Source organism: Halichoerus grypus, chromosome 7 (assembly GCF_964656455.1).
Source record: "Halichoerus grypus chromosome 7, mHalGry1.hap1.1, whole genome shotgun sequence".
In the NCBI taxonomy this organism is placed as follows: Eukaryota; Metazoa; Chordata; class Mammalia; order Carnivora; family Phocidae; genus Halichoerus; species Halichoerus grypus.
This window is the reverse complement of record NC_135718.1, coordinates 3139836-3165457: the sequence shown is the minus strand read 5'-3', so window position 1 is coordinate 3165457 and position 25622 is coordinate 3139836. Positions and strand designations below refer to the sequence as shown.

Below are 25622 nucleotides of genomic sequence, written 5' to 3'. Positions count from 1 at the left end.
AGATGGACCGACACCCTATCACCAAAACCTGTTTGAGCAGTAGGGTGCCTGGGTCCCACCCTCCAGGCCCCAGAGAGCAGCAGACCCCAGAGAGTCCCAGGCATCCAGCCAGCGGTGTGGACAGTAGCCAGGCCATGGCTCTGAGCCTGATTTTGTCGTTTGTTCAATGAGAATACTGATGCCAGCTTTGCAAACTGGGTGCTGAGGACTTAGCGGAAAGTCAGCGAGAGCTCCTAAGAGCTCAGGAAGCTCTGTGTCTGGGTGGTGGTTCGGAAGATGGGACCAGAGCGGGGGGCTGGGGCGGTGGCCAGGCCAGCTGCCTCCTTGTGTCTTCTTCTGACCCCTGTGCCGGAGAGCGCTGAGCTGTGCCCAGGAAGCCAGGGAGGCCAGGATGCCCCTGCCTATCTGAGGCCTTACTGCAGACACCCGCCGCCGGTGGAGGCCGGCCCATTCTGGGCGAGCCAGGTACCCTAAAGTATGAGAGGGGCAGGAAGATACCTCTTATTTGTGAATGTGAGAGACCGTGCATTCTGCCTCTGTACGTGGCTTTAGTAACTCCACTGTTGGCTGCAAAACCATCACAGCCTCGTAGGTAGGGTGGGCAGGACCCGCTGGGTTGGAGTCTCACCTGTGTGTCTGTGATCTGAGCTCTCAGCAGTGCCTGGGTCCCAGAGGTTCACACCCACAAGAGGCCACGGGGCCAGGTTCTCAGCTGGGAAAGAGTTCTTCTGGGTTAGCCCTTGAGGAGCAGGTAACATTGGACCGTGGAGTGGCCTGTGCATGGCTCTCAGTGGGAGCCTCCTCTTGCCTCTGAAACAGCCACTGTCTGCCCAGGCATCTTCTCCAACTTGCCCTGTTTGCAGGGTCACTTCCCCTACTTGAAATGTCCCCCTTCTCCCAGCCAGGAAACTGCTGCCTGCCCGTGGGGACCCAGGCCCCTCTCAGTACTGCTCTGTGTCTCTCACCATCTCCTTGCCTGGGGGGATGACATTGGTGCACACCATCCCATGCCACAGGATTTTGCAGACCGTTCCATAATACATTAGAAATAAAGGCTGGCGTGGGGCTCGGTGCCCCGCAGCCCCTCTCTCCAGCTGGGAGCGGCCCTGCGTTCTCTAGACGGAGCTCCTCCCGTAGTCCTGACCCGTCCGCACAGGGCAGACTTCAGTTAGCGGAGCTGTGTCCATGTGCTGGTGGCCTCGTGCTGTCCTGACCCAGGTTCTGAGTCCACGGCATATTTTCACACACGTGGAGTGTCACAGCACCATCCACCGTCGGAGCACATGCCCGTGCACCTGCGCTCATCTGACCTCCGCAGACGCGTATGTTTAATTCATGCAGTTTGACTTGGTAGGGCACAGGTACATGGAAATGCTGTATGGATTCCTGAAGCTTTGGAGTGACCGCCTGTAAACTTCCCTTTGCTTTTCCTCTGTTATCTGTGGGTCCGTGAAGCCTATGGCTAGCATGTTGAAGTAAATCACATCACTGCCACTCAGCAATGTTCTATCTCATAGCTCCCGTGTAATATGTATGTGATAGAGCGTGTGGAAGGAGAAGACTAATTATTGACACGTTTGCTACGGCAGTCACTCCCAACGTCCGAAAAAGCTGCAGCTGCTGGGAATGAGTTTGGAGTTCTAGAAGGCCGTCTTCAGTGGACTCATTTGTATTTATAAAGGCCCCTCAGTATGTATTGGCCCCAGGCCTGCTTAGCAGTGGGGTGACCCCTGGCCCCAGGCCTGCTTAGCAGTGGGGTGACCTGCTCTAGCCCCTCGGGAGGCACAGAGCTGAGCTACTGGAGCTCTGACCACAGGAAACTGAGGCAGGCCCGCTGGTGCCCTCGCCCTGCCAGACGCTGCCCAGCGCCCTGCCTACAAGCTGGTGAGAAAGCCTGCTGAGCCCTGCCACCCTGGCACCTGCCACCCTGGCCCGCAGCAGCTGTTCTTCGCAAGCACGTCTGTGCGGCTGCAGGGGTCCCATCAGGCTCAGGACTTAGGTCAGGACTGTGCACTTCAACAGAACCACGTCCCCGGCCACGTGCATAGGTGGATCAGCTTCCTCTTGGCCTTGACCTTCTCTGCTAATTGTAGGAACACCTGAGTTGGGCTTGGCAAGTTGAGGTAGATGCCCAGGTAGTCCGTTCTAGTTCCTGGTTGCTCATATGGAAACAGTGCTGTTCTGTCTCCCGTGGAAAAGGTGTCTTCCCTGAGCACAGGGGCCAACCCCAAATGATTACAGGGAAGACCAGGCCCCCTGCTTACACCTACCCACCCTTTATTCATCCAGTAGATGCCCACTAGATGCCTACTCTGGGTCAGCCCCAGCACTGGACTATTGACCCATAAGGCAGGTCCTTGCTCTCAGTGAGCTGGGTCAAATAGAAGGGACCCCCATGGTGACTGTACTGAGAGCACTGGGGGGTAGAGGGGGCCTTGCAGAGGAGAATAGTTTGCAGGGGATATGACCTAGGCTCCATTTTAAGTGGGTATCTTGAACTTCAGGGAGATTGATTAAAGAAAAGGTGTTTTAGAAGAATATTTCCCTCTATGTTTTTCAACTTATTTTTTAAATTAACCAATGGTAGAATTGACTTTTTGTGGTATAGGTGCTATGAACTGTAATACATGTATGGATTTCTGTAACTGCCACCATAGTTAGGACTCGGGTTGCGTCCTCCTAAAAACTCCCTCCTGCTTCCCCTTTTTTGTTACAGCTGCCCCCCACCCCAAATCTCTGCTGACTCTTAGCAACCACTGATCTGTTCTCCATCCCCATGAGAATATCACTAGATGGACTCACTATTTAACCTTTGGAGTCTGCCTTCTGTCATTCAGCTTAATGCCTTTGAGATCCATCCAAATTGTTGTATGTACCTACGGTTTATGCCTTTTAATTGTCATATTCCACGGTGTAGATATGCCCTTGTTTGTTTATATAATTTTTATGATAGCCATTCTAACATATATGTAATGCCATCTCATTGTATGGTTTTAATTGGCACTTCCCAGTTAGGTTGAACATTTATTGATGTGCTCATTTACCATTCATCTGACCTCCTTGATGAGCTGTCAGTTCAAGTCTTTTGCCCATTTTTTAATTAGGTGGTTTGTTTTATTACTGTTGAATTTAGAGAGTTGTTTATATATTATTGTTTTAAGTTCTTTGTTGGGTATGTTATTTCCAAATATTTTCTCCCAGTCTGTATCTTGTGTTACATTCTGTTAACACTGATTTGCACACACCATTTTTTTTTTTTTCATTTCGATGAAGTCCAATTTATTTTTTTAATTTATGGATTGTGCTTTTGATGACATGTCTAAGAACTGTTTGCCTAATTCTAGGTCACAAAGATTTTCTCCTATATTTTCTTTTAAAATTTTTTCAGTTTAATCTATTTTGAATTAATTTTTATAAGGTATAAGATTTACATCAGGATTCATTGTATTGCATGCGGATATCCAGTTTTCCAACACCACTTTTTGAGAATATCCTTTTTTCATTGAAATGCTTTTGTACCTTGGTCATTTGGACATATTTGTGTGGGACTCTTGGAAATCTCTATTAGGTTCCATCAATTTATGTGTTTATTCCCTTACAAGTTTCACATTATCTTGGTTACAGCATAGTAAGTCTTAAAAACCTGCTAGTGTAATTTCTCCAACTTTTTTTTCTTTTCTTTATCAAAATATTTTGACTATTCAAGTTCCTCTGCCTTTCCATGTAAGTTTTAGAATCAGTTTGTCCGTATCTACAATAAATTCCCCTGGGATTTTGACTGGAATGGAAATTTATAGATCCGTTTGTAGAGAACTGAAATTTTTATATTGAGACTTCCTATCCATGAGCATGGTATTTTTCTCAAATTATTTAGGTATTCTTTGATTTCTTTTAACAGGATATTGTCATTTTCAGCATAAGAATCTTGTATGTAATTTTAGATTCACATCTAAATATTTTTGGCTGGAGCTATTATCAGTAACCTAGAACTGTGATTTTGCTGTGTTGACTTTGTATCTAGTGACCTAGCTAAACTCATTCTAAGAATTTTTTTTTTTTTTTTTTGGTAGATTCCTGGGTATTTTACCATAGACAATCATGTTGTCTATAAATAGGGAGAGTTTTCTTTTTTCCAAAATGTATGACTTTTATTTATTTTTCTTGCTTTATTGCTGTGGCTAGAACTTCCACTATAATGTTGAATAGTAGTGGGCATCCTTGCTTTTTTCTTAATCCTGAGGGGAAAGCATTCAGTTTTTCACCATTATGATGTTAGCTCTAGGTTTTGGTTTTGGTTTTTTTGTTTTGTTTGTTTTTGTTTCTGTCAATACCTTTATCAGGTTGAGGACATTACTGAGAGCTTTTATCATGAATGGATGTTGAATTTTGTTAACATTTTATTTTTGCCTCAATTGACAAAAGTACTGTTTTTCTTCATTAGGCTATTTATATCATGGATCATATTAGTTCATTTTTAATATACTTCATTTTTGGAGCAGTTTTAGATTTTCAGAAAAGAAATTGAGAATAAAACAGGCTCCCACCTTCCACCAGCCATTTAGTTAATTGTTCAAGTCCAGTATACCATATAGCAGTATGAAAATCTTGTACCCCCATGGGAAACAACTTTATCAAGTAGAGTGTATATATGAAATTCTTTTTGCCTTTAGTCTTACAGACTCTCTTCATTTCCATACTTACTTGGGTCACCACTTTCCCTCCCACCAACTTTAGTGGGTTGTTCTTATGTTCATAAGTTGTAATATGCTTAGATTCTCTTGTCACAGTCTGCACTCATTCCTGGGATCCTCCAATTGATTTTTTGTGTGTTGGTGTTAATTTGCACATATTGCATATAAGGTTTTTCTGTGTCTGTTGCTTTTCCTTTTCCAAAATGTCACATAGTCATACAGTATGTAGCTTTTTCAGACTTGTTTCCTTCACTTAGCAATGTACATTAAGATAACTCCATGTCATTTGGGGGCTTGATAGTTCACTCTTTGTATGACTGGATAATATTCCATTATATGGATATTCCATAGTTTACCCATTTACCCAGTTTACCCAGGACATCTTAGTTGCTTCCAGTTTTTACCAATAAGTTAATAAAGCTGCTGTAAACATTCATATGCAGGTTTTTGTGTGGTCATAGGTTTTCAGATAAGTTGGTAGATATTCAGGAGTGCAATTACTGGTTCATCTCATAAGCTTCTGTTTAGCTTTGTAAGAAACTGCCAAATTTTCTCCAAAATAGCTGTACCATTTTGCATTTTCATCAGCAGTGAATGAATATCCCTATCACTTCACTTCACATCCTCATTAGCAATCAGTACTGTCAAAATTGGGGGTTTGTTTGTGAGGCCATTCTAATAGGTGTATAATTATATCTCACTGTTTTAATTTGTATTCCCTGATGACCAATACTTTTAAAAATCTCTTCATATGCTTATTTGTATCTGTATATCTTCTTCGGTGAGATATTCTTTTGCCATTTTATAATTGGGTTGTTTATTTTCTTATTGTTGAGTTCTTAAGAATTCTTTGTATAGTTTGGTTCCAAGTCCTTTATCAAATATGTGTTTTGCACATATGTTCTTTCAACCTGTGGCTTTTCTTCTCAATATCTTAACAGCATTTTTCACAGAGGAGAAAATAATTTTAATAAGGTCCAACTGTTTTTCTTTCATGGATCATACTGTGTCTAAAAACTTTCCCCCAAAACCCATAATCACCTAGATTTTTCTACTGTATTATCTTCTGAAAGTTTTATAATTTTGCCTTTTAGATTTAAGCCTATGATCCATTTTTAGTTTTTGTGAAAGATGCCTGGTCTGTATCTAGATTCTTTTTTTTTTTTTTTTTTTCTTTTTTTTTTGCATATGGCTGTCCAGTTGTTCCAGAACCATTTGTTGGAAATACTGTCATTTTTCCATTGAATTGCCTTTGCTTCTGTATTTGGGTGGATCTGTTTCTATTCTGTTCCATTAATTTATGTATCTATTCTTTCATTAATACACCCTGTCTTGATTACTGTAGCTTTATATATAGGCTCATTTTTCAAATATTGAATCAGCTTTACATTTCTCAGACAAACTCCATTTAATGTTGCTAATTCTTTTTTTTTTTAAGTTTTTTTTTATTTATTCATTCAAGATACAGAGATAGAGAGAGAATATGAGCAGGGGGAGAAGTAGAGGGAAGGGGAGAAGCAGGCCCCCCGCTGAGCAGGGAGCCCGATGCGGGGCTCAATCCCAGGACCCTGGGATCATGTCCTGAGCCGAAGGCAGACGCTTAACCATCTGAGCCACCCAGGTGCCCCGCTGTCTAATTCTTTTTATATATTGCTGAATTTGATTTGCCAGTACTTTGTTGAGAATTTTTGCATATATGTTAATGAGAAATATTAATCTGCACTTTTCTGGATTTTGACTTTTTCAGGTTTTCTGGTTTTCCATTCTTATAAAATGCCTTAGGAAGTATTCCCTTCTCTTCTGTTTTCTATAAAAGATTATCCTGAGTTGATGTATTTCTTCTTTAAGTGTTTGATAGAATTTACTGGTGAAATTATCTGGCCCTAGTGATTTCAGAAGATTTTAAACTCTTGAGTTCAAGTTCTTTGATACTTATAGGACCGTTCCAGTTATCTGCATCATCTTGGATGTGATTTGGTAGTTTGTAGGTGTTGATACATTGGTCTATTCTATCTGTGCTGTTGAATATTGTGCATAGAGGTATTTGTAGGTATACTTCATTCTCCAGTTAATGTCTGTGAAGTCAGTCGTGACATCTGCTCTTTTAGGTCTAATGTTGATACCTTGTTTGTTCTCTTTTTATATCACTTGGTAAAGGTTTATCAATTTTATTGATCTTTTCAAAGAAGCCAGTTTTGTTTTCATGTATTTTACGCTATCATTTTTCTTATTTCAATTTCATTGTTTTCTGCTATTTCCTTTATTTCCTTCTTTGGGTGTTTGTTTTTTTGTTTGTTGTTGTTTGCTCTTGTTTAAATTGGAAGCTTAGATTATTAATCTGAGACCTATATATATGCATAAGGGGTGCTTGGGTGGCACAGTTGGTTAAGCTTCCGACTCTTGGTTTTGGTTCAGGTCATGATCTCAGGGTCCTGGGATCGAGCCCTACATTTGGCTCCATGCTCTGCACAAGTCTGCTTGAGATTCTCTCTCCCTCTCCCTCTGCCCCTCCCGCTTGTGCACACACATGTGCGATCTCTCTCTCTCCCTCAAATAAATAAATAAATCTTTAAAAGAATAAAAAAATAAATAAAATATGAATTTAATGTTACATATTTCCCTCTGTTGCTTCAGCTGTATCCTATGAATTGCAATATGCTGCACTTTCAGTTTCATTCAATTCAATGTATTGTGTTGTGGTTTTTGGGTTTTTTTTTTTTTTTTTTTTTGCCTTATTTTTAGGGCCTGTGGGTGGCACAGTGGGTTAAACGTCCAACTCTTGATTCTGGCTCAGGTCATGATCTCAGGGTCACGAGACTGAGCCCTGCATTGGGCTCCAGGCTCAGCAGGGAGATTCTCTCTCAGCTTGAGATTCTCTCTGCCTTTCCCCACTGTGAACGCACATACTCTCTCTCTCTCTCAAAAAATCTTTAAAAATAAATAAGTAAAAAAATAAAAGTGCCTTATTTTCTGTCCAAACGTTTCGAGGTTTCCAGTTATCTTTCTGTTCTTAATATCTAGTCTAATTCCATTCTGATCAGAGACTATGACTTGAATGAATTCAATTATCTTAAATTTGTTAAAGTTTGTTTTATGACCCAGAATATGGTATATCTTGGTCAGTTTTTTGTGTACATTTGAAAAGAAGATATGTTCTGTTGTTATTGGGTAGAGTGTTGTGTAAATGTCAATTGAAACCAGTTGGTTGATGGTGTTTTTCATTTCTGTATCCTTGATTTTCTGTCAACTACTTCTGTTAGAGAGAAGTGAAATCTCCACATATGTTTGTGGGTTGGTCAGATTCTCCTTTCACTTTTGTCAGTTTTTGCTTTATGTATTTGAAATTCTCTTAGGTGCATAAATGTTCTGGGTTGCCATGTCATCTTTGTGAGCTGTCCCTTTTGTCACTATGTAATTGTGGTAAAAATTCATTTACCCCTAGAAATTGTTTGTGCTCTTAAATCTACTTTGATAATTACTTTTCTTAGATTACTATTTACATGGTATATTTTTTCTATCCTTTTAGTTTTAAGCCATCTGTATCTATTCTTTGAAGTGAATTTCTTATAGGCAGCACATACTTGGGTTATTTTTTTCAATCCATCTGGCACTCTGTTACCTTATTGGTAAAGAAAGACCATTTACATTTAACGTAATTAGTAATATGATAGAATTTCTATCCAAATGTAACATTTATTTCATTTGTTTTCTTATTTTTTTATATTATTATTACATAATTGTTTTCTGTCTTGTTTTTTCATTTCTCTTTCCCCTTCCCTTCTTTGGGCTTTAACTTTTTTTGTTTTTTTTTTAGCATTTTAGTTTATCTGTTAGGTTTTTGACTCTATTATCTGTTTATAGGGATTACAATACTTACATACTTACCTTTCACAGTCTAATTGGAATTTGTATTGACCACCTTACCACATACAGATCCTTGGGCTCTCTTGTTTTTTGTTACAGTGTCTTATGTTTTGCACTTATATACATTGAAAATCTTATAATGTTAATGATTTTACTTTCAATCATCAAATATATTTTAAAGAACTCAACAGAAGAACAGTCTGTGATATTTAGCCAGAAAGTTACCATTGCTTTTGTTCTGCCTTTACTGCTGCCCCCTCCAGTCTCACGTCCCTTCTTGCTAAGGAGCTTCCTTCAGCAATTCTAGCTCCTGTCCGCTGGCAGTGTGTGATCTTTGTTTCTATCTGAACATGTCTTTATTTTAGCCTTATTTCTGAAGAATTTTTGGTGTTTTGTTTTTTTTTTTTAAACAATTTCCCTTCCGAATTTTGGTGGTGTTTTTTAAGATTTCATTTTTTTATTTGAGAGGATGCAAGAGAGCACAAGCAGGGGGAGGGGTAGAGGGAGAAGCAGGCTCCCCGCCAAGCAGAGAGCCCAATGCAGGACTCAATCCCAGGACCCCAGGATCATGACCTGAGCTGAAGGCAGACGCTTAACTGACTGAGTCACCCAGGCGCCCCATGAAGAGTTTTTTGTGTGTTTTTTTTTAACTGGATATAGAATTCTGAGTTTCTTTCAGCACTTTAAAATTGCTATTTTACCTCCTTCTGACCTCCGTGGTTCTGATGAGAATTCTACAGTCATTCAAATCCATGTTCCTCTATTAATAACATTTTTCTGGTTGGTTTTGAGATTTTTTTTTTTGTCTTTAGATTTCACCAGCTTCATCAGGATATGTCTGGGAGTAGATTTCTCTGGGTGTGTCCTGTTTGTGGTTTACTAGGCTTCTTAAAGCTATCCTTGTATATCTTCTGCCAGATTGGAAAAGTTCTAGCTATAATTGGTTTCAAATTGTTTTGTACACTATACTCTTGTTCCTTTTCTTGTGGAACTCCAATAACACGATTATTAAACCTTTGGCTTTGTCCTACATGTCCCCAAGGTACTTTCTGGGTTTTTGTTGTTTGCTTTTAACATGTTTTTCTCTGTTTTTCAGATCGGATAACTTCTGTTGACTTCAGTTCATTGACTCTTTCCTCTGGCATCTCCATTCTGCTATTGAGACCATGCAGTTTTTACATTTCCTATTTTTCTGAACTAAATTTCCATTTGATTCTTAACTTGTATTTCTTTGAAACTTTGCATCTTCTCATTTGTTTCAAGGGTATTTTCCCTTCTTGCAGCATTTTTACTATAGATCCTTTAACGTTATCAGACAATGTATGTGAAATTATCACATCATGCACTTTCAATATCTTACAATTGTATTTGTCAGTTAATCCTCAAAACACGAGGGAGAAAATGTTGTCAGTTGGTTCCAACTCCTGTGTCATCTCGGCCTTGATGTTTGTTGATTATCTTTCCTAAGACGAGTGGAGGTTTTTCTGATTCTTTGCTCTGTTTGCGAAGTCATTTTGGATTGTATCCTGATCACTTTGACTATCATGGGCTGAGTCTCGTGGGAGTCCAGTGTATAGCAGCACTACTTTTGCTGAGGAGGCGCTCAGCCTGGAGGATGGATTCGGCTCCTGAGTTCTGACCAGGCTTCTGCAGGTTGTGGTTTCCGTGTCCACGTCCTTTTTAAGTCTGCCGACCTGTGAGTCCGTCAGTGGCCAGTCTGGACCCTTCCCTCAGTTCTCCAAGTCTTTGATTCAGGGTCAGATCCACACGTGCACAGGTCAGGGCTGAGGCCAGGGATTTACAAACAACTTATCAGTGTGCTTTCCCAAGCTCCTCCCTGTCCACAGTCTTCCTGCTATTTTCTAGCTCTCAGAGATCCCGTTTGGTCCCCAGTCGTGATTTGACCTTACTTACCCCACTCTGCCACACACTTCCTAGGACTGCACCTCCATATGGAGCTGAGCACTGAGAAGACAAAGGAGAAAAGCAGTAGGGGCCTGCCCACCTGTGGGGCCCCAGCTCCTCCCAGCAGAAAGGACCATAAGCCTCAGGATTGCTTGGGGGCTGTGGTGCAAGAGTTCAGAGATAATACCAGAAAGTGGGCGATTCCTCCACTCTGAGCATCGGGACACCCTTCTCCCTCCTCAAGGTGGATGAGAGCTCCTGGGTGCTCTGTGTGCACCGGCGGCTCCTTCGGGGTTCAGGCCGCAGTAAGTCTGGGCTGGGCAGAACACAGGTGAGATGGTACACTCAGGCATCATTTCAGTGTTTCCTCAGATTCCTGTCCTCTTCCCCAGTCTGCCTGCTCCTGTTTACTTTCCACAGCCCTCTGCATTCTGCCCAGATTCTGGAAAGGCCACCCACAGAAAACCTGGTGGACATGCTCCCTGTTCCCTCTCATTCTCCTGTGCTCCCTCCCAGGCTCGTTCCTGGGCTGTCGGTCCTGGCTTTGCAAGTGGCCAGGCAGCATCAGGTCACGTCAGCTCTGTTTGTGCTTCAGATGCATCTTATCAAAACTCTCCCTAGATCCCCTGGGTCAGAGAACTGGCTTCACACCCCCAGGTTGTCTGGGACTCTAGGGGCCAGCCTGGGCACTCCCTCTATGCCAGGGGCAACAGAAGGCACGTCCTGGAAGTGAAAAGCCCTTAGAAACTTGAAAACTTATCAGATAGTTATGGTTTGTGCCATGGATACCCGGCCATTGGATGCCACGGCAAGGGAATCCTGCAGGAGCTTGGGCTCCACTCTCTGCCCACAGAGACGTGGCAAATCGATTTCACAGACCCTTGCAGGCAGCGCCCTGCCCAGCCCCAGGAGAGCTACTGCGACGCTCTGCTGGCAGGGCCCAGGGGGCAGCCAGCCTTGTGTGGGCGCCAGGCACACCTGTGCGTGTGCACCTGCATGTGCCTCCTGGCTGTAGCCCGGTGGTGCAAAGCCCCGAAGCCCCAGGGCAGCTGAAAGACGACCCTCTGGCAGAAACTGCACCCTACAACAAAGGTCACCTTGAAAGAATGATTCTGCCCCCAAGAATTCGAAAGCCTGGTGCTCTCCCTCACTGGAGAAGAGGTAGCTGAGTCTCAGCCTTGGTTTTAAAGAGAACCGGTCTCTGGGCCCAGCCCTGCCGCTAACCAGCTGTGCTCAAGCTTGGCAGTGTGCCATGGGGTGCAGGACATGTCTGTCCCTGGAGCTCTCATGACGGTGTTTGTCACCAGGGAGGAGGCAGAGGCCCAGGGGAAGGAAGACCCTGGCCCCTGGTCAGTCCGTCCCAGCCACAGTGTGGAGTTGGTATCTGCCTACCTATTTTGGCACCCTTATCAGAGCCACACTTGGCTGAGTCAGTCTGGGTGCACCAGAGAAGGCTCCCCGATCTCGACTCCCACAAGTGGCGTGAGAAGAGCTCACATAAAACCCCGGTGTCCACGACGTAGAATGACGTCCTCCATGGCCAGTGTTGGAAAACCACCTCATCAGCCCCTGGGTGGCTGATGAACTACAGTCCACCTAGAGAGGGAGTAGAAAGCAGTCTTGGTCGGGTTGGGTGTTCATGGTGGGCACGTGCAAGTGGCCACCACACGGAAATGAAAATGGCTATGTCCTTAAGGTAAGGGAGCTCTGAGCAGCCACTCGGCCTCCAGCAGGGCCGACCTTGGCCCCACCACATGACACGGCCCAGCTGGCCATCCTGGGAGGCCAGGAGAGGCAGGAGAAAGGATGGGGAGGAGGAGGAGAGGGTGAATGTGGCGGGCAGAGGCCGCTCCACACGGCTCTGGGGTCACTCCCTGGGGAAGGCCGTAAATGGGAGAGAGAAGCCTCATCATCTGATGGCTGCCCTTTGGGCCATCTGAAATGCTGGTCCAGGGCTACGGACTTATGTGGACACCTCAACCTCCAGGAAATCTATTTTCCACATCCACGTATGTTAATTTTTATGAGCAGCTTTTACTACGTTTTAGAATGATCTTTAACAACTGAAAGTACCAGCCCCTCCTCAAAAGGAGAGCAGTTTCATCCTCTGATTTTGCACAGGTTAGGGTTAAAGGCACTGTCGCTGAGAGCTGCTCAAACTAATTAATGCATTTGCTCCCTACAGGGTGAAATTGAGTTTTCAGATACATTTATAAAACGATGTGCTTGAGTGCTAAATATTGCGTTCTTGAAGCTATTTTTCCTAATACGTTGCATGGTATGTACAAGGTGAGAAATTATTTCCCATGAAAAATTGACAGCGAAGCTGCAAATGTTTGATAAACTCCGTGCTCATACACAGACACACGAATGTTTTATTATACGACACGTTGATGTCTGGGAAGGGAGGCGCTGGTGGCGTGGCCCGGGCTCCCGGTGCAGGTCGGGGCTGGCGCGGGAGCATCTGCCTCAGGGGGGCTCACGCAGACACCTCTCACCCTAGTCCTCCAGGTCCGGTGCAGTTCCCGGCTCTTCTCCTGGAAATCCTGGCGGCGTCCCAGAGAACAAACACGGACGACTTCGCGCTCTCCCAGGAAGGCAGGCGACGGGCCTCTGCGCCGGGCATGGTCTCCCTCCTGGCTGCTTGTCTAAGACCGACGCCCCGAAATCGCTTCCTCCCCACGTCATCACCAGGCCGCCAGCCGGGCTTCTCTTTTTTTGTTCTTCTTTTTGTGTTTTTGTGTTTTTGTTTGTTTTTAAGTGAGGCGTAACAACAACAGCAACAATGATAATGATGAACAGTTTGATTCCAAAACCTGTTCTGAAGAAATCACAGTAAACAGAGTGTGTTTGCCTAAGGAAACCCTCCGAGCAATCACCCAGTAACACAACTGCATGTGCTAATGAACCCAAAGCTGTTAATGTGGTTTCTTCAGTTAAATTGATTCATGAATTTTGAAGAGAACATTATCTAATGAATTTTCTTTGAATAGAAAGCAATTAAAAGGACAAATCAGTCTGATTAACCCCAAAGTCACCCTCCTGCCACAAATGGTGTACAGTTTGAAATTATATCATAAAAAACTAGAGCACATTTGCTATCTTTTTGCCCTCTACTAATCCATGTAAATTAATGAACAACAAAGTTAATTTCTTTGATGACCCTGTTCTAGTATCACCTGGATTATGCTGATGTTTAATTTGCTTAATGTTATAATAAAGACTAAACAGATTTTTTTTTTCCAGTGAAGTGATTATCATTCCGTTCAGTTAAGAAGTGATTTTTATTATTTAACACGCATGTAAGGGTGTGTTTCCTTTAAGAACCAAATCGCACTTTGCCGGCTTGGCACCGAGTGTAATTAGTCCCGTTACGGACGCACTCCGGCACGCCGCCGCTGCTCGTGGAAGCCTTCCCTTTGTTGTCGCCACCGAGAACTCCCGCCCCCGGAGGGCTCGGTGCCCCCACCGTGGGGGATGCCGCTCCCTGTCCAGTGCTCCTGGACCCTGTGTTCCCGTTGGAAAGACAATAGGTATCAATTCACACCAGCCTCCTTCACAGCCTGGGAAGCTGCTCTAAAACCTGGAGGCTGAGGGAGAGAACGTCCTTGTGCATTCGCCTGTTCATTCCTGCAGCGGGATGAAGAGCAAATGCAATTTGATGTGGTTAGTCAATTAAAATGGGAATAAAGTTATTTTATTTTTGCTGCCCTGTTCATTACAGATGCCTGTAGCCAAGGTCACCACCAGCCCCGTGGACCGTGGTGTTTGGCATTCTGAGCCTGATCGCTGCTGGATGTGGGCAGCTAGCATTAAGTCATAGCCCAGCCCGGGGCTTCTTGTCCCTTCTGTGTCCCAGCTGAAGTTGGACATTAACCAGTGGCGTAAAAGGTTCTGAAGTCAGTAGGCAAGCAGGGCCTTCTGTGCTTAGTAATTGAGCTGCTTGTGAATCGGCCCACGCAGGTCCTGGAAGAGAGAGCATCACACGGTCCCACGTGGAACCGGGGGAAGATGGGAGGAAGTTGCAGCTCTGGGTGCACAGCTGTGGGGTGCCCGCAAAGGGGCCAGCCCGCGCAGTGCCGGGGACATGCCGATGGGACCATGCATGAAGGCCGTGCTTTAATTGAGGGTAACACCTCTGTTTCTGTGGTGTGTTTTCTGTTTCAGGACTGGCAGCTCTTTACATCAGACCTGTGGGAGCCCTTTGTCCACATAACGTCATTCTGTGTTCTGCCTTTCAGATTCATTCACCGCACAGGTGTTGTGGAAGCTGCTGGAGGCTGTGAAATTTGGAGACACGGTTTCGTACCAGCAACTCGCAGCCCTGGCAGGCAACCCCAGAGCAGCGCAGGCAGTGGGCGGAGCGATGAGGAGCAATCCCGTAAGTTGCGGTCAGCATGATGTCAGCTTGGCCGCAGTTGGTGGGTGGGCCTGGGCGCTGCGCTCAGGGGCCGCGTGAGGTAAGCGTGTCCCCCAGGCAGCCGGAGCCACGCTGGGTGGGAAGGAGAGGAAGGGCTTGTGATGGCCCCCCCAACCAAAGAGGCTTGGGGGTCACTGGTAGGTCTGTGCCCCTGCCCCCCGTCTTTGGTGAGGGTGATCAGGAAGTTTTCGCACAAAAGCACCCCCCGCATGCATGTTGGAACCACAGGAGCCCCTTGTCAGAGGCAGCACCAAGGAGGACAAAGCCTGGAGGAAGTGTCGAGTGGACATTCGTTCGTCCAGTAACCGGGTGCACAGGCTTCCTCGCGGGTGCAGACATGCGTCTAGGGGCCAGGCCTACAGCCGGAAACAGGACAGACAGGCTGACGGTGTGGAGCGTCGTTCAGGAGACAGCTCCCGGGGCGCCTGACCCCCAGGGGGGCTGGAGACCTGACAGCAGGGCCTGCGCCTTGGGAACCCGGGTGATTCGCCGCATTTGGGCATGTCTTCCCGGGGGTGGCTCCGTCTCCAAGCCCTTTTGTGTCCTTGTCCCTCCTGTGCATCTGTGGCCGGATTTTGCTGAAAGGGAGATTCACTCGAGGCAAAGCCTGACTCTCCAGAGGAAGGGCCTGTGTGGGGTGGCCGCGTGCCTGTAGTCCCCAGGAGGACAGAGGACACACCTACGCCTGGACGGCAGGCCGTCCTGTCTCAGCACGTCCATGTGAGTGGGGGAAGAGGCCGTGGCATGGGGGTCCCAGCTGGGACACAGAAGGGACAAGAAGCCCCGTCCACAGAGCAGCCAGGTTCACTGGGGGACCCCGCACAACCGAGTGAGACCCAGAATATTCCTATTGCTGTTAGCCCTGCCAGTGCCCGGCCGGGGCTGCTAGCGCCTCCGTAACGATTTCCCCTGGAGCCGTGGGAGAGTCTCTGATGTGATGGAAGCGTGCCATCCTATCAGGAGGAGGAAATAGAACCATCACATCCTGGGATAGGAAATTACTAGATCAGATAGACCTCACTTTTTTTAAAATTGCTGTAGCTTTGCTGTATGTTTTCATCCCTGTTCACCGGGGAGAGGCAGCGATCGTGCCCCCCCACCAGATGCTGCTTGGTCCCGGCTGCCTGAGGGCAGAGCCCCAGTGTTTACAAGACTGCCTTGTTTTTGTCTAAGAAGCGACCCCTGCAGGTGCGTAGTGGATCTCATGTCTTGTCCGTCTAATCTGGAGAGTTCTCTGCCGTATCGATACCCCAGACAGTCGGGAGCAGTGTGTGATACGGACAACCGGTCCTGCCCACCCCACGCCTCTCTGCGCCCCGAGTCCTCGGTGACGGTGGCTCGTGAGCCCGGCCACTGTTCTGTTTCACAGCAGTTCTGTTTTCAGCGCACTGTGGCCCGCCGTGTCCTCCGAGTAGTCCCCTCCACACGCTAAGGGCACAGGGCTTGCCGTGCATGCGGCGTGATTCTGAATCAGATCCTAGAGTGATTTTTTTACGTTTCCCGCTGAAGTGTGAACCGCTGCGTTCCTTGGGAGGGCCCTCATCTTCTCCCAGGTGTTGAGCACCTTCGCCCGGGATAGAACGACAGCTGGGACGCTGCGGGACGCGGCTGCATGTCACGCCTGTGAGAAGCGCGCTAGCGGCTAACAGGGCTCTGCCTGGCCATCTGCGTCCCGCGGTCGCCGTGTCCGGGGCAAATTCTCCCTCGGTCCCAGATCTTCGTCCCTCCTGCAGGCCAAGTGTCTACTCCTCGTGCCCTTTGTGGAGAGTGGCTCACTCTGCTCGCTCCCGGAGGTGAGATTCGGTTCCCACTGGTGCCCCTCCCCGCCCCCCCGCGTGGGGGCACACCTCCCGTTTGGTGCTCTGCAAACACGCGCTGCCGGGGGCGCACGGACGGCGGTGGCCCATCACCTGCCTCGCGTGCTGACAACAGTTCTTCACTCTGTGCCGTGGAGACGCCGTCACTGTTCAGCGATCACGCTCGTGGCAATATTCAGAAACATTTATTGTTCAGCAACCAGCACGACTCTCTCCTCCTGCTATTAATCTCTATGAATGTCTCTGTTCAAATATGGCCCCAGTCACGGAAATTTATAAAATCGGATCTCACAAGGCTTAAAACTCTAATGTCCGTAAAGTCCACGTATTGACATCCCTGTCTCGTGCCCAAGTGGAGAAGGGCCGTGAGGACACCAGGCGGGAGGACCGGGCAGGCTCCCGGCCCCGCTTCCCGGCGCCCTCCTGTGCCCACAGCCGCCAGGCTGGAGGCGAGCCCTCGGGGCCCGTCCGGGGGTCTCTCTGTCGCTGGGCGCTGCACACAACTCGTCCGGACCCCTCGGCCTGAGGTGGTGGCAGGGGCGCTGGCGGCTGCAGGCGCCTTCCGAGCTGCAGCTCGGCCTCCCGGGGAGCCCCGCAGACCCCCAGGGGCTCCCTTAAAGTTGATTTAACACCTCCTTGGTATGGACCGCGGAGCATCCAAGAGGCGACCCAGGAACCTGGAGGAGAAGGGGGCCCTGGCCGGGGCCTGGACCACGACCGACGTGGCCGTCCCACGTGGGTGCCCCCTTTCCTCGGCGCTGGCAGCAGGAGGCCCGGCCGCACAGCCCACGCCGCGCTCCAGCGCCGACCGAGCATCGTGGAGACGCACTCGTTGATAATCTCTCTCTGTTCGGGCTGAATAGAGCAATTGTGCATTTCAGGAAGGAGAGTGAAAAATGGGTTTGGAATGTGGCAAAGCACCACGAAGCGGGTTGTGGATTAATTCCTTAGGTGGCTTGCAGTGAACACGAGCATGTGCTGATTCACTTTACAGCATTTCCCGTGGGTGCGGGGTTCTCTTCCCCACCAGAGGAGGGGATGGCTGTCGCTGTGCGGGGGTCTGGTCCCATCCTCAGCACGTGATTTTTCCAACTTTTCCACAAAGAACTCGCTATAGCGCCCAGGTGAGCCGGTTTGGCAGCCTTCCGGAAGGTGCGCGCTCCCACCCACCACGGAGGAGGGTCCGTTTCCTGGTAGATCAGACGGAAGACGCCTCATGGGCGCCCCCCACAAAAGCACCCTTCCCTCCTCCTCAGACGGAATGTGCTAAATGCAGTTCAAAGGCAATCGATACATTGCACAGAGAGTTTCCCCACTTTTTTCTAAACAAACGCATTCCTGAGGAGTTAGTTTATTCACAGATTGCCATGAGCGTTAATGACCCCCCGAGTCTTGTTCTGCCAGTCACCCAGATGGCTGTTGATAAAGATTTAGCATCATGTTCTAAGTGTCAGGGCTGTCAGTGGGGCTGAACCATTTGACCAGAAGAAAAAAACGCACAGGGAACTATTGATTACAGCTTCTCCATGTCACTTGCTCACCAGGATTTAGGTATTGATGAGGCCGCGAGTGAAAACAAGCTCTCTCCCTTGTGGGCTACTACCACGAGAACAAAGGCGAAGTTGGGAAAAATATTCAGCCAGCTCCAGAATCAGAGGGATTCCGTTATTGATTGAAAGGCCCCTTCGTGTTATTTTTGTTGGAGACAAATCTATGGGTTTGGAAGTTTTATAGCATTTGAGAAAGGGTCTGTGTAAGTGATGGATTCACGTATTGGATGAATTAGATTTCACAGCATGAAGATTTCAATGCAGCTGTGATATTATGAGCTGCTTGGTTATTGATAAAAATTACATTTTATGCAGCATGGGGCTTTAAAGGAGAGGGTATAAGAGGGTACAGATCCTTTGAAATGTCCTTAGGGCTCCAATAAATTTTGGCAGCTTTCGTTATTTTAGTAGTCTGAATCTGCCACCAAAATTAACACAAACAGAAGCCGTGTTCCCCGTTTCTAGTAACAAAAACAGCACGTCTTCGGTGAGTCCCTGCTCCCCATCGCTGCGTGCACAAGGTGAAGCCTGGCCGGGGCGGTCAGCATCCCCGTCATTCCGCGACCACCGTGCTGTGGTCCGCGTGACACGCAGGGCTGGAGAGTTCCTGGGCCGCCTTTTGTAATTCCACAGCTCGGGGAGCAGGGCAGCAAAATCAAAGCACACTCGTGAAGTCTGCTCTTAGGTAGGAAAATTGAATTGGTGCCTAAATGTTTGGGAGCCTAACTTGAATTAAATCTCTCTCTCTTCATCAGTCAAAGCTTAAGTTGTGTATTATCTGATCATGTCCTCAGAGCAGTTACTAATGTGACTCTTGTTTTGCATCAAAACCCTCAATCAGAGTCAATATTCCATCCTGAAAATTGTCGGCTTCTCCTTCCAACATGATGGGGATTGCAAGCTGCTTGCGGGGCCGGGTAGTGGTGTCGCTCTCAGTCCGTGAAGTGGTGCTGGGAGGAAGCCACGTCTCCCCCCCCAACCCCCCCGACCCCGCTGCTCATCCTCAGACCACCCTGAGACTGCATGCGTTCCCATGGCAACCCAAACTTCTGGTCAGAATCGGGACGTGTGTGATGTGGGAGAAGTCAGGTTCCCACCACCGAAGCCAGATGACCTGCAGGGCTGGCCAGCACCCCAGGCCGTGCCCAGCGATCTGCCTCGGGCAGCCGGTGTCACGGCGAGAAGTGTGGGCACCGGGTCCTTCCTCCGCTGAGCTGGAATCCCCTCTTTGCCCCTACATTGCCGTGTGGACTTGGGCAAGCAATGGAATGTGCCCCGAGGCTGATCATGCCTGGCCTGCGGCTTGTCAGGGACGCGTGCTGGACCACACCAGCCGCAGAGCGTGCTATCCCCAGGGCCCTGTTGAGTGCTGCATCTGGGACGGGACTGGGGACCATGACATCTGCCCAGGGACAGGTGCAGCTCGGGGCCCACTGAGGGCACACGCCAGGCAGGTGGGTGGTTTGTGTGGCGAGCTGAGACAGACGATGGCCAGAGGACGGCCAGATACCACGAGAAGAGCCTCCAGGTATGTGTGCTCAGCCACTCTTCTAGAAACTCACCCAACTGGCGACTGGTCGCTTTGTCCAGCTCAGGTCTTTGGAGGTGGAGCTTGGGGGTGGGTGATGCGATCTTCTTTCTGTTGAGCTGCAGACCCAGTCGAGGGAGACCAAGAAGCCCTCACCCTCTGGGCCCCTGCGGGAGTGGCCGTTTTCTTCACAGGACCCTGGGGGCACGGCAGCCTTATGTGAGTGCACCCAGAGGGGCAGGACGGGGGCCGGACGCCGAGTGGTCCCTGGTACATCCTGTGTCCCAGGGTGGGGTCTGCTGAGGAGCTGTGCCCTTCTTCCTGCCCCAGCTCAGTCTCCGGAGCTGGGCCTGCTCCTGCAGTTGGTGCTCACTGGCAGTTCCGTTCTTGTGGAGCTGTGCTCTGCACGATGCTGAGAACTGTCACCCAGCACGTCCTGGGCCTTCAGTGACTGACCCCCTGTGCCCCTTCAGCCCAGTCGAGATGGAGCCACTTCGGAATGAAGGCTGATTTACCCGGGACTCCTGGGCAGACCCTTTCCTCAGAGGCTTGAACTCTGCTGAGAATCCACTGTACCTTCTGTCCTCGGAAGTCCCTCAGGTTCTAAGTAACTGCTGGCTGGGATCTTTAAGCAAAATGACCATTCATCTGCCAGAGCCCCTGCAGTGGGAACACCACGTGCACCCTTCTGTTGAGTGGCCCAGGCGTGGGGCCGTCCCTGCTGTGCTGTGTGCTGCCCACGGAGGGAGCTCCACAGCCCAAGACACACTCCTCTCCCCTCTGTACCTCCCATCCCTTTCCTTTCCTCCTGTGTTCTGGGCCAGCTAAGAAATGGATAAAGGACATCCGGGTATTAGCTTTAGTAGGATAAAGGCTAAACTAGAGGTGGTATGGCCCTGGTGGGCTTCCCAGGAATTGGCCTGGAATTAGACCCCCCTGTGCTGGTACCAGCCCTAGCAGGGGCAGGTCCTGCTGACTACATCTGTGCTGTGGGGCAGACAGGCCCCCCCCCCCCCGCAGGACCTCTCAGGGTGCTGAGCTGGGCATTCTCATCCCTTCCTCCCAGGATGGCTGGTCAGTGAGTCTTCCTCCCCATGGGGGGTGGACAAGGCCAGGCATGTCCCTCCTGACAGTAGGTGTCCTGCCATGTGGAAATCAAAAGCAAGGGCAAGGCTCACTGTGCCCACTCTCCACAGTGGACTCCATCCTGAGAACAGACACTGAGCAGGTCTGCCAGTGGGTATCCTTGGAGCGCCTGTCTGTAGAGCCCAGGCCATGGGAGGAGGACCGAGGCATTCCCCTGGGGGCAGCTGCTGCAAAGGAGCCTCCCACCTCTGGAGAGAACAGAGGTCTCCTCCCCTGGCAGGATTGGCTCCCAGGAGTGTGTTAGGTGGGGTTGTTGGCCTGTGTGTGGCTGTGGGAATCATGTCCCACTCATGTGACCGTGACCCCCACTGGAATCCAGCACCTGTGAGCCCGGGCATCCAGTCTTAGATGTGGAGTATGAGACACCCACAGGTCTGCACTGTGGCGGCTCCAGGCAAGGGCAGAATAACTTGCTGGGCACTGGGAGAGGGTCCTGTTGTCCGTGGGGCATTCAGTGTCTGCTAGGGAGACCTGCCTGCAATTTGGGCCCTCCTCCTTTGGGGCTTCGGGCCGGACCGTGCTTCCCGGGGACAGCAACGTGCTGAGCTGCCAGTAAGTTGGACTGGTGGGGTTTGGCGGAGGCCTGAGGTGCACAGAGCCCCGCCTGCACCTCTTTCCTGGTGATGCACAGCTGTCCCTGGTCCCGGCAGTGGGTTCTTTTAACCATCAGTTGGCTTCTCTTTGTAGGATTATGTTTGGGTTTGTTTTCTTCGTAAGGTGACCTTGCTTTTAGTGAAGCCATTCTGCTGGCTAAGGCAAGCACCTAACCACCTGGTTTATCTCCAGAAGTGAGAGGCTATTTGAGATGGGTGGAGGGGTGAGGACGAGTGTGGCCCTGGGTCTGGAGTCCTGAGGGATTGTGGAGGTGGGTGGTATCCAGGGGTGGGGTGGCTGCAGCAGTGGCCACTCAGGTGAGAACAGGTGAGGACTAGAGCTTCTCCGACTTGCCAGGTATCCCGGGACTGACATCCCATGAAGCAGGGTCAGCAAACCTTTCCTATAAAGGGCCTGATGGTAAATAGTTTAGACTTTCAAAGCAGCCACAGACAATATGGCTGTGTTCCAATAAAACTTTATTTATAAAAACACGGGGACTGTAGCAGCTGGCAGCCCGTTTGCCAATGCCTTGTTTGAGTGCGGTCTTCCCTGAACGTTCCTGTCACTTCTCAAGATGTTTGACAATTTTGCATCCCATCCCATAACTTGGAAATGTAATTTTGAACTCGGTAAGCATCCATTATCAATTTCTTACCAGAGGCAGTTTTCTCCCAGATCCTAGTGTAAGGGGATTCTCTGGAATATGCCGTACATTTGCCTCGGGGCATTGTGTCGCTCCTTGGGCCAGACTGAGACCCTCAGAGACCCAAGGGGTGCGCAGGGCTGAGACGGCCAGCTGGGGGCCTGCACGTGGCTGAGCCCCTCTAGGTCCGTGGTGGTCAGGGGCCTTGTTCGTGACGCAAGAGACCTCGCTGGCCCGGCGCCCCGACTGATGGTGGGTGGCTTCCTGTTTTCCAGGTGCCCATCCTCATCCCGTGCCACCGAGTGGTCTGCAGTAGCGGAGCCGTGGGCAACTACTCCGGAGGACTGGCCACAAAGGAGTGGCTGCTGGCCCACGAAGGCCGCCTGGCGGAGAAGCCGACCTACCCAGGGGGGGCCCATCCGGCTGGAACCAGGCGCGGGGCGCGGGGCGGCCCCTCCAGCCCCCAGCCGGCTGGCCGGGATTGAGTACGTGCAGGAGTCAGCGTGTGAGCGAGGCTGGAAATGGCAATGTGGTGGCGCCGCTATATTAAAAGAGCTGGACGTGTCCTGAGGGATGTGGCGTGTGTGTTCTCTCTCGTTTTTACATTTCACAGCAGAGCGAGTTCGGAAGACCGGCCCTTGTTCGTAGTGAGTGTGTATCCTCACCCTGCTCTTCTGTCTCGAACGTCTGTCGGGCCAGGGGAGCCACTGTCCTGGAAGGCGGGCACATCGCACCCCGGCCCCCGCACAGGCCTGTCGCAGTCCGCGGCCGCGTGTGTCCCTGAGAAGCTGGCGCCCCGGCCCGCGCCCCGGCTCCCTGTCCTCTCAGCCGTTGAGGCTGCCGGCCGGTGTTTTCCACTCACACCTTCCCTGAAGGCGAAGGGCTGCCTGGAAATGGTGCTCACGGAGGTTTTCCAGCTTTGCTTTTCTTACCACCAGAAAAGCTAGTGCAGGAAGCGTCCATTTTGCGTTGTGTCGGCCGCATAGAAAAGAACCACCCGCCAGAGTGAGTTGGGAAAACAAATAGCTCTTTGAGGTGGGTTCGGTCGCAATGGCTCCTTTATGGGGGTCTTGCCTCGGGCCCCGGCCCTCTCCCGACACCGTTGACCTTCATGTGCCCTGAACAGAAGGTGACAAGGCTTGCCGACCTCTCCTCCCCGGCACCCCAAGACCGAGCCTGGAAGCCAGAGGTCACACAAGAAGGTGGGTCAGCTCCTGTCCCCGGGGGCAGTCCAGAGTATTTCCAGCATCCACCACGGACGTCGGTCTGACACTTCATTATCCTGTTGTCATGTTAGCTTTATAATTAACTCTACCTGAAAAGCATAAGGGGAACTTGTAGCTATGCATGCGGATAAATAAAATAGAGCCTATGATCTATGGAGAAAATAAACTGCACCCCACTGTGCAGTAGAAAGCTGTATTTTTGTCAGGGGTTCCTGTGACGATGGAAACCACAGTCGCGAAGCTCAGGTGGTTTGTACATGTCACTGAACGCCGGGGCAGATACACAGCCTGTGATGGGCACGGTTTGGGTGTATTTTATATTTCATGTTAACACCTATAAAAGAACAAGTACCTAACGTAAACAGACTTCTAGCTTTTCTCACCAGTTTGCGATTTAATATGTCCTTTTATCACACCAACAAAATTCTGCATTTTCCCCCTCAAAAATAAAGTGCTATGACCATTACTGCATTATCTTCTGATTTCGCTCCTTCTCCGTGCTTCTGTCTTGGAGCATGCCGTCCTGCTCCCACGGTGAGCTGCGTAGAGGTCTGACTTCTGGACAGACCCCTGAGCCGCCGTGCTGCATTGAGCCTGTCGGCAAGCTTCGAGAACTGTAAGCACGGTCTCTTGGCATCGCCATGGGAGAGCAGAGGGGCTCGTTCCTGGGTTTCTGACGTGTTGGGAAGACGAGTGTGGATCTGGGGCACACTTGGCATTGGGGTACTGAGGAGGTGGTTGTGTTGTAAATCCCGTAAGGAAAATGCTTTTCTCCAGGAACTGATGGTCACGGAGAAACATGATCACGCTCTGCCGTTCTGCTCTGCCCTGAGCAGAACAGAAAACTGTGGTTCTCCAAGGCAGGTTCTCCCAGTGGGCCGGGAGTGGATTTCGTCGGAGTGCTTTCCAACAGAGGGCACCATAACAGTGCTCTAGGGCTGTGGGTGGGAGCCCCCGGCCACCACTGTCTGTCTAGGATGGATTTGAGTGGGGACCGGGTGGAGCTCTCCGAGCTGCTCTGTGATGGTCGCAGGGAGCACGAGGCAGACCCTGGTGATGCTCCACGTGTCCCGTGCCACCCGCCTGCTGGGCACACAGGCCACCTTCTGGGCCGGGAAAGCGTGGGTCCCTTACACGCCACATGTCTCCCACTGCCATCTCCAGACCCCCAGGTGGGCTCCGAGGGAGGGCCCGGGGCGGGACAGCCACCCGCGCACAGCCTGTGAGGGTCCAGCCCCCGGCGGGGCTCAGCCACGTGCAGTGGGAGGTGGCCCTGCGGCTCCGCGTGGCCCGGCTCCGCCTGTTTGGGTAGTACACAACCGCGCTCTGTTTGTTGTCTCCCAGGGCTTCCTTGGCCCTGTCAGAACAGGCTTGATATATGCCCTGAGGTTCCCGCTGAGAGAGGCAGCAGCCGGGCTCTAGCCGGCGCGGCCATGTACCGCTCCAAGGACAAGCTCTGCAGAGGCCGACATGAAAAGCCAGCGCCGGTCGCCTAGAGCCGCCGCTGCTCAGGGTTGCAGCGCCGTTCACGGAAATAAAGAGGAAAAGGAAAGGCACAAAGAAATACAAAAATATTTTCCAAATAAAAGGAAATGTCGAGACAAGAAAGCTGTGTTCTTCGGCCTCAGCCCCGGGTCTCCTGCACCGATCGGTTTCCCCTAACATGCAGCGCAGGGGGCTTTGAACGCTGACATGGAGACCCGCGGGCGCGGGACCGCTGGCTCCGCACAGCAGCTTGGCCGGTGTGCGCTGTTCTGCCCCGTTTCCAGAGACCGAGATAATGAGAGATTCAGAGACAGTATTTGTGTTTGCAGAACCACCCGTCCATGATGCAGATGCCCTCGGCCAGGCAGGAGCCCAGGGTTACAAAGGGTGGCTGTGTTCTCCAGTCCCTTTTCCCACGTGGACCAGAAGCATCAGGGAAGCCCACCCTCGTCCACCGTATCCTGTGGCTGCATCGAGGGACCAAGTACCAGCACAAGTCTGCCTTCTGCCTGCCCAAAGAAGAAACACCGCAGTGTAAGAGTGGGGGCTGGATGGGGGCCGCGGCAGAAGGCTCCAGAGGAGGTACGGACTCCATGGGATTGGCTTCTTGCAGTTCTAGATACAAAGGGCGCGGGCAGGGCGCATTCAGGAGGCAAGGAGGCTCAGCTTGCAGGTAACCTACCTGGGACTTCTAGTTCCTACCCAGCAGACGCACTTAGAGAACAACCCGCATGTGTCTCGATCATTTGC

General features: G+C 49.8%; 1 protein-coding gene across 1 annotated transcript in view; it reads left to right on the top strand.

The window, feature by feature from the left end:
• MGMT (O-6-methylguanine-DNA methyltransferase) overlaps positions 1-23849 on the top strand; it is a 295849-nt gene extending 272000 nt beyond the window's left edge. Inside the window, exons 4-5 of the mRNA XM_036120719.2 lie at positions 14702-14841; positions 22437-23849. Of these exons, the coding sequence (XP_035976612.2) occupies positions 14702-14841; positions 22437-22646 (350 nt within the window). The 3' untranslated portion in view covers positions 22647-23849. The remainder of the gene's footprint in view (positions 1-14701; positions 14842-22436) is intronic.
• The last annotated feature ends 1773 nt before the right edge of the window (positions 23850-25622 follow it).